The 10,634-nt window shown below is 41.5% G+C and overlaps 1 protein-coding gene across 1 annotated transcript; it reads left to right on the top strand.

The window, feature by feature from the left end:
- The first annotated feature begins 316 nt into the window (after positions 1 to 316).
- Positions 317 to 3,158, top strand: LOC146638727 (uncharacterized). The gene is made up of 5 exons (XM_085362463.1): positions 317 to 365; positions 1,433 to 1,753; positions 2,302 to 2,553; positions 2,643 to 2,762; positions 2,977 to 3,158. The coding sequence occupies exons 1-5, from the start codon at positions 317 to 319 to the stop codon at positions 3,156 to 3,158; spliced, it is 924 nt and encodes a 307-aa protein (XP_085218589.1).
- The last annotated feature ends 7,476 nt before the right edge of the window (positions 3,159 to 10,634 follow it).

Here is a 10,634-nt window from a genome sequence, read left to right as displayed (position 1 = left end):
TGTAGACACAGTGATGGGCAGGATATGGTTAGTTTGTTACCGATGTAAAAATAGTCCAGTGACAGTGTGAGTAATAATTAAACAAAGTCTGTGGAAGATCTGTGAGGTTCCTTTTATTTCTGCAAAGTAATGAATATGCTAGTTGTACTTCCTTTTTCAAATTTCCACACACAGAATGAGAACAGCATTTCAAACGAGGCTGATCAGTAGCAGGAGCCATTTCTGACTGTTACCTGTTGGACAAATGTGCATATTATTTAATAAAGTACTCTGACGGCTGCCGACTGTGTCAACACACACTGAACATTGAGGAGACATGGAAGCTGTGCTGGGATTGATGGTGATCCTACTGGGAGTGTCTCATGGTGAGATATTCTTTTTACATGTGACACTTATCATTTAATACCTTTTTAACCTGTACAAAATATCTGACATCGTCATCAGAGATGTTAAAGCTGCACAAATACTTACCCAAAGTTACAATATGTGCACTTTGATTTATTTTATTTAATTAAATGTTAGAATCTATTGGCTACATCTGCAGTACATGACCATTTGAGCAGAGCTTTAGTTCCTTTTTTTGTCTTTTTACCAGTTTTAGTAGCAGTGGTAAATTCTTAGCCCACTATGCACCTTGGGAGCCTTGTTGCAGTGTGTTTAAGTGAGTTTTAAACTGACTTTTTAAAGGACTTTATTCTTTCCATCCTTATCAGAGACGTCAAGCTTATTTGTTACTGTGATAAACTGCCTGATTTTGAAGAATCTGTCTCAACTTATCGGTTGGCTGTAACTAGGAATCCAGTTAAGTTATTTAAGTCATGCAGTCACTACAGATATGCTGAAGAATGTATAGGTTGCATTACTTTATCATTTTTAATGCCACCTTCAGAAATGAACATCTCTGTCCTGTTTGTGTGCAGATTCTTTTTTCTGAAATATTGCTTCCTGTTTTCTGTTTGACATTTATTTTATTTTGGTTACATGAAAATACTTTAGTTTTTGCACTCGGCTAAAATGTGGAGAATGTGTCTACCTGTATTTCTTAATTATTAATATATTAGTAAATGTTGGACAGATTCGTGTGATAACTTTGGGATTATGGATGCAGTATGTTTGTTCTTGAGGCTCTATTACCTACAATTGTCAAAACTACTACCTACTCTGAGTTAGATATTAAGAGCTGACAGATTTATGGCAGTAGTGCTACTTCAAATACTTTGATACCATTCAATCAAAACACTGGGTTATCCAAAACATAATTAGGCATTAGGTATAAACATGGTAATACAAAAACTACTTTTTAACAAGTAAAAGTCCTCGCATCAGTAAATTTTAGATTGCTGACCATGTTAATCAAATTGTTGTTGTAATTTATTAGGTAGAAACTAACAAATCACAAATGCTTTTCTTTTTAATGTTTCAAAATTTGCAGGTGTGGAAACTCACTGTGATGGCAGACAGGATGGAGCTCAGTGTTATGGAGCTTTGGGAGGAAGTGTGGACATCCAGCTGATTGACAACACCTCAGAAATATTTAGATACCAACTGTTAAAGAATTCATTAAAAATACTAGATGTCAGAAATAATACGGTTATTTCTAATACCATAGCACAGAGGTCTCTCGTTTTTCTCAGTAATCAAACATTTAGGATCAATAACCTGAGTAGGAATGACAGTGGTAAATATACCCTTCGAACCTCTGACTCAGATGGAACAACATCAGGCGAGCGGACTTTACAGTTGTTCATTCAAGGTAAATGTTGGGAAATGCAGACTTTAATTTATGTAAATGCAGTATTGTTTTGGTAATCTTTATAACATACAGCACAGAATTTCAAATAAGTACACTTTGTGCATCCCCTGTTTTGAATTAGCAAACCATAAATAATGATAATCTACATGATGCACACTACATTCACTAAAGTATTGGGCCATATCTCTTAATCTTTGAATTCTGATGTTTATAGTTCCACTGGCACAGATGTATGAAAACCAAGCAGCTAGCCATGCAGTCTTCCTCTACAAACATTTGTGAATTAATGAATAATTGTAAAGAGCTCACTGAAATTGTGTATGTTACTGTAACAGGATGCTACCTTTGCAGCAAATAATTTTGAGATATTTCTTCCCTCCTAGATATTCCATAACCAACTGATAGTGTTGCAAAGTAGTAGATTTTAGGAACTATGGAAAATCAGCTACCAAGTTTCAGACCATGACCAAGTTACACAGAAGGAAGCACAGTGCATGAAAGTGCATCTTGTTATAGTACCAAAAGTCATCTGTGTGTGTTTCTCTCAGCTCCTGTGTCCTCTGTCCTGCTGGTCTCTGAGTGTCTGTCCCAGGGAGAGATGAGGGTGTCCTGCTCCTCTGAAGGAGGGGACAGTCCTCAGTATAGCTGGGCTCTGGATGGACGCACACTGACAGATGCTGAGCTCCTTTCTGGAAATAATAAGAGTAACAACATTATTCTGAAACAGCAAGTCTCAGGACATCTGGTCTGCTCAGTGAGAAATCATGTCAATAGTGTCTCCAAAGAACAGAAGACCTGTAGTGAGTGACAACATTTTGAATAAAAGTCGATAATAACGACTAATTCACTTTTGAAGGTCTTTCATGAATGATCTGTTTTTTGCTCACAGGCTTCATTAACTGTACCTCAATCAATGGGACACAGATATTAGGGTGGGTGCATGCAGACAGTAACAGCCTGTGTATTGAACCAACAACTGAACCTACACCAGTCACACCAACTGCAGTGGGTAAGGAGACTAACATGTCAAATAAGCCTCTTTAATCAAACTGCCATCAGTGATGACACATGGTATATAAATGAATAAAAATGAACTCTGATGAAGGGGATGCATTCACGTATTTTTTCCCCTTTCTATAAACTATGGTACATGAGTGAAAACTCTACTGTGACTCTTCTCTCACAGCTCTAACTTGTCATAAACATTTTTGTGTCTAACACAGGTACTTCCTGGTTCATATTTGGTTTGAAAGCCGCTGTGGTAATTCTGTCATTAAGTGGGATTTGGATCTGGTTCACTTGGAAGAAAAAAACAATATTGGAAGGCCCTGCTGTCCCAGAAAAGGTGGAATCTCCAGATAACTCCGTTTTCATGATTGAAATGAGTCCTTACTCCAACACCTAGTGTCACCTTTCACCTGCTGTACATTTGTCACATATCCGTGTAGGTGTGGAAATAAGGATTAGAGTTTATCCTTTCCTTTTCATTCATTCCACATTTTTTTTCACAAGATAACAAGTGTGTATAAATTTTCCATAAATAGTGGTTCTTTCTGTAATTTTATATTTAGGTCCTGTTAAATATAATCAAAGTGGGAAAAACTCTCTGTCCTTCATAGTTTTTATTTTGTGTTTACATTTCATCTGTAGTGCTGAAGGACACATTTGTGTACAGATGTTTTCACCATTTGTTGTTTGTTGCTGCATTTTAAAATAATCAACCATATAGCTGACAATGTGATGTCAGTGTGTGAATAAAGTGCCAATAAAAGAGTTTATTTCTGGTAACTATGCAGGAAGAGTCAAAGAAAAGAGACCATGGAGAACACAGAAGTAAGAACTTGGTGCTTTAGATGAAAAGAGAAAAAAAGAACAAAAGTTAAACTTAAACATTGAAGTTAAAAGTGAATATCTTTTTCTCTTTGTGGTAATTAAGTAAAATTAACTTATTTAGCGCTTTTCACAGATAAAAATCACAAAGTGCTTCACAAATGGTGTAGTGTCGGACAATAGAAGTTAATTTTTGGGAAATTGATGCCAACAAAACTTTAACCTTGTTAAAGTGTGAGAAGAGATCAGATACAGATTTGATAACTGACAATTGGCAGAAAATCTTTTTTTTTTTTTTATATCTTATGGTGGAATTAAGTAAAAGATATTTTTCTGTTATCCATTGCATATTCAGCTTCATAAGAACATGCGCTAAAAATCCTGCCTGTGGACTCTGCTGGAGCCACTCTGCTACACCTGTTGTCGCTGCGATGCTCCTCCTGTAAGCTAAGAACAGGAAACTGAAGACAAGGACTGGAAGGGCTCATGAAAATACTGAAGATCTGGTGACTGTTAAGGCCGTCACCAGATCTCAGTTTCTCCACCACTATTTTTGGGATGTGGTGGATTGAGAAATTCATATCTTTGCACATTTTTTTTAAAAGCAATATTGTCAATTTGCAGGCCCAGTTCGCCTATACAGAAAGTCTGGTTCGGCTCTTTGTTGAAAATGTTTTAATCTCTGATCCTGTGAGGCTTATGATTCTTATCTTATGGAGTAGCTATTCTGCCGTCACTAGATGTAAAGGTGTGTTGTAGCTTGGAAGCTAGCATCACATTTGAAGAAAATGATAAAGTAGAATTCATGATTCAGTAGACAACAACAAGTGGTCTGCTTGACCCCTTCTGATGCAACAGTAAACAAGATTTTTAGGAAGATTTCCATGTTAATAGATTAGAAAGAATTATACACCAAGCATCACTGCAAGTCTTTCTATAGAGATACACACCAATTCTAATGGCCTTTGAAAGTCTGACTTTTTATTTTCATAACTTGTCATTTAAAGATATTAGTTAGTCCTATTACAGAACAAAAAATCTGTAATAAAAAATAAATATTAAGAAAATCCTCCTAATCTGCACATATGTTGATATCACGTACTTTTACAGCAGATTAGGAGTGGGACTCGATTAAAAAAAATTAAAGTAATAATAGGCTTTTTAATTAATCTCAATTATTCGCATTTAATCGCACAAGAAAATTTGCCCCAAAATACAAATGTTTTTTTTTTTTTTAATTTAAAAGGGTTTTAGTGGGCGACAAAATCAAATAATAGACATGGACATGAATACTGTAAACTCAAGCTCTTTTAATTTCTGCAAAAACAAACAAACATTTAAACTGCATTTCAATTCAAAACAGAGAAACAAAAAAAATTATTCCTTGCCAAAATTGGACAGTCTTAAAAATAAAGTGCTATTTTAAGTACATTTTCAAAATGGTATTGTCTTTAAATAATAATAATACAATTTTCAACATAAAGTGCCATTTTTCTTCCTAAAAAAATAAGACAGAATCATAACAGGTTATTTGACCAGCTTCACCTTTAAACTCTGAGTGACCTTAACCAAAATTATTTTGTACATTAGGCTAAAACAGTTTGATTATCGAACATTTTAGTGCAAAAAACAAAACAAAAAAACCCCCCAAAAAAACCCCAAAAAAAACTATTGGACTCACAATATCTCCATTCTTATTTACTGTCCATTTGAATCAGAATCTGATGACAATCAAAAGAGGAGAAGGTTCTTTGTCTTTGCTGGCTCCTTTGTATCTACACTGTTCCTGCAGCAGGGCCTCAAGGCCGGTCCAAACCTCTTCTCGCTCTCCCCTCACAAGACACTTTAAATCCTTAAAGCATGGGTCAAGCACAGTAGCTATCTTGAGCCATTGATGGTTGAGTATAGCTACACGGTGAGATTGGTCCTTTGTGAAGGCAGTATTAAATTTTACCATGTAGTTTGAGTCATCATCAGAGATCTCCGTGGGGTGATGCAGGTGTTAGAAGCAGGTAAAACCACTGAACATGAGACATATGTCTCTTTTTTTTTTTTTTTTTTTTTTTGGCCTGTTCCGTTTGGCTCTTTTGCCATCAGAATTGTTGTCTAAAGGCAAAGAAAGATGCCCAACGGATTTACTTTACCAAACTGACCATCCCAGCCTTGCCGTAATGGTCCATTTGATTCACCTTTTATTGTTTATTTTATTTTCACTTACTGAATACGGGACAGACTTGACTGGGGGAAAGAAGGGGAGAAAGAAAGAGGGAAAGAGAAACAGCTGAGAAGAGGGACGGGGGAGAAGGGCAAAAGACAAAAACCAACAGAACGGGCAGAGAAAAAAAAAATGCATATATCAATCACCTGGATCACCTGTTGAGAAAGAAAAAAGAAAACAAGCAGAAGAAAACAAGAGTAATAGAATAAACAACATCACAATGATATATGGGAATATGACAGTAAATACTAAATGTTAAACATTATTGTGCAGCACATAAGATCAACAGAACACAGTGTGCTTTGAGGTAGGAGCCAAAAAGGGTGTAGTTTGTGGGTGTGATCACCCGTGTGTACACCTGTGAGCATGGACGCGCTTGTTTTTTGTTTTTTAAAAGGTTCCTTCATGTAATAATCTGCTAGGGAGTGTGGGGGGGCCACAGCCCCGTCCTCCAGGGCGTGAAGCAGGTGTGGAGGAGATCAAAACTCCAGACATCCAGAGGCCCCCAGAACACAAGAGACTAAGGAAGACCAACAGAGGGGCAGCTGCGCCACTGTCCCGGAAAGAGCTGAGGAGAGTCCCAGATGAGGGCTCACTCAGCAGCCGCGGAGCAGAAGCCAGGGGGAGTTGCAGTGACGCGCCCGTGAGCTCCGCCGGCAGCCAGCTGCGCCTGAGTGACCGAGCCCCAGGCCGAGAGGCCGGGGGCACCCCACCTCCGAAGTGGCCCGAGCGAGCCCCAGGCTCCAGGCCCCGATAAGCGGCCGCCAAGGAGTGAGCCGGTGTGTACCTGGACGCCCATCCCCGGACACAAAGAACCACCAACGCACCGATGTCTGAGGGGGTCCGCCACTGGCAGGGGAAGTGGTGGTAGGGGGAGATAGGCCTCCAAACCTTGGAGGGCCTGAGATGTCCCCAGAGAGGTGGCGCCTGACACCCAACCTGACATATAGACACAGACATACAGGCACACACAGATACAAACATCCATTCCCACCCTCATGCTCTCATGTGCACTTACTCCACACTCAACCAACGTGGAGACAGACATAAAGAGACGCTGTACACACGATCACACTCCCCAAGCGTACTCTACAAACCGGGTCTAGGTGCCCCCGCCCCTGGAGGGGGGAACTGCACCCAGACCCAGGTGGTGTTTCCCTTTTCCCTGCGGTGGGGGGGAGGCAGACCGCCCCGACTCCGCAGCAGCAGGAAGGCTCCACACTCCAGACCGCAGTCGGACGGCCAACTCCTCCTCCTAGTCCTAGCCCCCCTGCTCCAGCAGGTCGCAGAGAACGGGGGTGAGAGAAGACTCCAAACCTCCCTCCACCCGCTCATTGTAATGTTGATGCATGTGTGTTCTAAGGTGCATTTAAAACCCAGGAGGGCTTGGAGCTACCTGCCAGAGAGCAGCAGGTAAGCGCATGGTCCCTCCTGCTAGCCCTCAATGTCTACGTGTATTTAAAATTGAGAGGTGGGTAACGATGCCAGGGGTGGGGTGTACACCCTGATGGTACTTTGGACTCCGTTTATCGTGCCCACCCCCAAGATCCTATATGTATGTGTAATGAGAGTGTGAGTAATGTGAATGTCTAAGTTGTGGGATAAAATTGAGGCAGAGGCAGCCAGAAGGGGACAGAGGGGGGGGGGGGGGGGGGGGGGGTAGCCTCCTCTGCACCCTGGTGACATACCCCTACTCCAAGGCCCTGCATGTGTGGGTGGTTGTGGTGGAGCGGGAAGAGGGAGGCAGCTGGAGATGGGGAGGGAAGGAAGGGAGGGGCAAGTGACCCCTCCCTGGGGCCAGCTCCCCCGCTGACCCCAGTAGGCACCCCCATACTCTGCGACCCGCCAGGGAAGGGGGGCCCAGGCCCATCCAGACCGGGCCCAGTGCAGCAGCGCCGCCCGGCCCCACAGAGCCCGGGACAGTCCACCCAACCCCACCACAGAGAAAACTGCACCCACCCCACCATCCACTCATCTTCCAGACTACATAAGACAATAAACACCCAGGCTGAGATCTTCCTCCACCTCTCCTGTATCTCCCCCTCCTGCAGAGGGAGCTCCTGAGGAGAGGAAAGCTCCTGCAAGATGTGACAATCTCCCCCACCAGTTGAAGAGCCCCCCAGGTGGCTCGACGCACCGGCGGCACCCTGCTCCAGGGCTGGGCCCCCATGCACCCACCCGCCCACAACCCCGGCAACACACCAACCAGGACCCAAGCCCCCGAGGCCCGGTCCGGGTCCCAGCCCAGAGACGGAGCGCCCCCAGAACCTCACGCCCATCCCGGACCCACCCAGGGGCAGCCAGGCTACCAGGTCAGTAACCCACGTCCGTCAGCACAGACCCTCCCCTAGCCCCGCTGCGCGCAGCCGCAAGGAAACAGTCACCGGAGAGCCAACAGAGCCCCTAACCGGACATGACCGCTACCCCGGGTTGAGCCCCCCAAGGAAGATGCCTCCGGGGAACCCCCCGACGCCCTAAGCCTGTCCCTACCCCCACACCAATCACAACAGTGAAGGCGGGACCAAACTATGACCCCCCACCCCCACTAGGTGATGGAGCTGATCAAAGGAGCCCAGAGCAATTGATCTGATGTGGTGGCAGAGGCTGTATCAAGACTAATGTAATCTAATAGATAATTTCTATATTGGTTAGAATTAAGATTATTTTTATTTTTCCAGTTCATGAGGACTGTTTTCTTGGCTATGCATAGGGCAGTGAAAACCATATGGGCGATATTCTTTTCTGAAGTGACATTATCTAAGCTGCCCAACAAACACACTAAGGGGGAAGTTGGAATGTTACATTTCAGACACTTCGATAAGTCTTCACATATCTCGCGCCAAAACTTCTGAACTGGTGGACAGGACCAAAGAGCGTGGATATAATTGTCCGGTGAATTGGTTTGGCAGTGTGAGCAGTTGTTGGTAGACGTAAAGCCCATCTTGAACATCCGATGACCTGTATAGTGTACTCTATGTAATATTTTGTATTGAATTAATTGAAGACTGGGATTTCTAATTAGATGAAAGGTTTTTAAGCAAATCTGAGACCAGAAGTTTAGGTCTAAGTTAACTGATAAATCCGCTTCCCATTTTGCAATAGGAAGTGATATTGATTCATCTGTTTTAGAAAGCATTCTGTATATTTTGGATAGTAATTTGGGGGGTTTAAGAGTAAGAAATTGAACCACACTTGGTGGTGTTTGTAGTTCAACTTGACCCGGTTTAAATTTCTTTTTTACTATGGATTTAATTTGTTGATATTCTAAAAATCTTTTCTTGTTGATCCCATATTGTGTAACTAGTCCGTCAAATGAAATAAATTCTGTTCCTTCTAGTATATGTTCTAAATATTTGATTCCTTTATCACTCCAATCTGAAAAGTTTATCATATTATTGTTTTGTAATATGTCAGGGTTGTTCCAGATAGGTGTACGTTTGCATGGGATTAATGAAGACGCCGTCAATTTTAGAAACTCCCACCATGCTGTCAGAGAAGAGCTGATGTTGATGCTTTTAAAGCATTCATGTCGTTGGATGTTTGAGCTGATAAATGGTAGGTCTGAGATCTCTAGATTATTGCAGAGTGCTTGTTCTACATCTAGCCAAGGTTCATCTAAGAGGGTGTGTTTTAGCCATCCTGAGATAAACTGAAGCCTGTTGGCTAAGAAGTAGTGCTGAAAGTTAGGCAGTTCTAGTCCTCCTTTATCCTTGGTCTTTTGTAGTGTTTTTAAGCTTATACATGGGGGTTTATTTTTCCAAAGGAATTTGGACATACATGAATCTAGAGATCTGAACCAATCTTGTGGCGGTTTAGTTGGGATCATTGAGAATAAATAATTTATTTTTGGTAAGACCATCATTTTTATAGCGGCAACCCTTCCCATGAGTGATATGGGTAGACATTTCCATCTAGCCAGATCATCTTCTACCTTCTTTAAAAGTGGGATATGGTTCAATTTAGTTAGATCTGCAAGCTTGGGAGAAACATTAATACCTAAATATTTTATATTTCCCGATTGCAGTGGTGTAGAAGAGGAATTATGGAAGGAGCAATTAGTCGGTAGGACTGTAGATTTTGACCAGTTAATTGAGTAATCTGATATTCTTGCAAAAGAGTTTATCAATTCAATCACCCCAGAGATATTGGTTTGTGAATTTTGGAGAAAGAGTAACACATCATCCGCATAAAGGCTGATTTTATGTTCCACGTTCTTTCATTTTATGCCCTTAATTACTGAATTCTGTCTAATTGCTGCTGCTAGTGGTTCAATAAAAATTGCAAATAGTGAAGGGGAGAGTGGGCATCCCTGCCTGGTGCCCCTCAAGAGACAGAAGCTGGAGGATGTCTGGTCATTTGTTCTAACACAAGCTGTTGGGGAATTATATAATATTTTTAACCAGTTTATGAAAGAGGATCCAAAACCAAATTTGTGTAAAGTTGCAAATAGAAATTTCCAGTTAACTCTGTCAAATGCTTTTTCTGCGTCTAAAGAGAATATTGTAGTTTCTAGGTTTTTACTGTATGAGTAGTCTATCAAATTAAGTAATCTACGTGTATTTGTTGATGAGTGCCTACCTTTTATGAAACCAGTTTGGTCAGGATGAATTAAGAGGGGGGTTATTTTCTCCAGTCTCTTTGAGAGAGCTTTGCAGATTATTTTAAGGTCTACATTTATAAGGGATATTGGACGATAGCTTGAGGGATATACAGGGTCTTTGCCTGGTTTTAGCAGGAGATTAATGTTTGCAGAATTCATATTTGATGGAAGTCTGCCCTTTTCTTTAATTTCCAACAACGTTCTGTAGAAAACTGGTGCTAGAATCGACCAGA

Source organism: Diplotaxodon limnothrissa, linkage group LG2, assembly GCF_057381915.1.
Source record: "Diplotaxodon limnothrissa isolate DT_005_m linkage group LG2, D_limnothrissa_male_GT1.1, whole genome shotgun sequence".
NCBI lineage: Eukaryota > Metazoa > Chordata > Actinopteri > Cichliformes > Cichlidae > Diplotaxodon > Diplotaxodon limnothrissa.
This window is presented reverse-complemented; position numbering and strand designations above follow the sequence as displayed.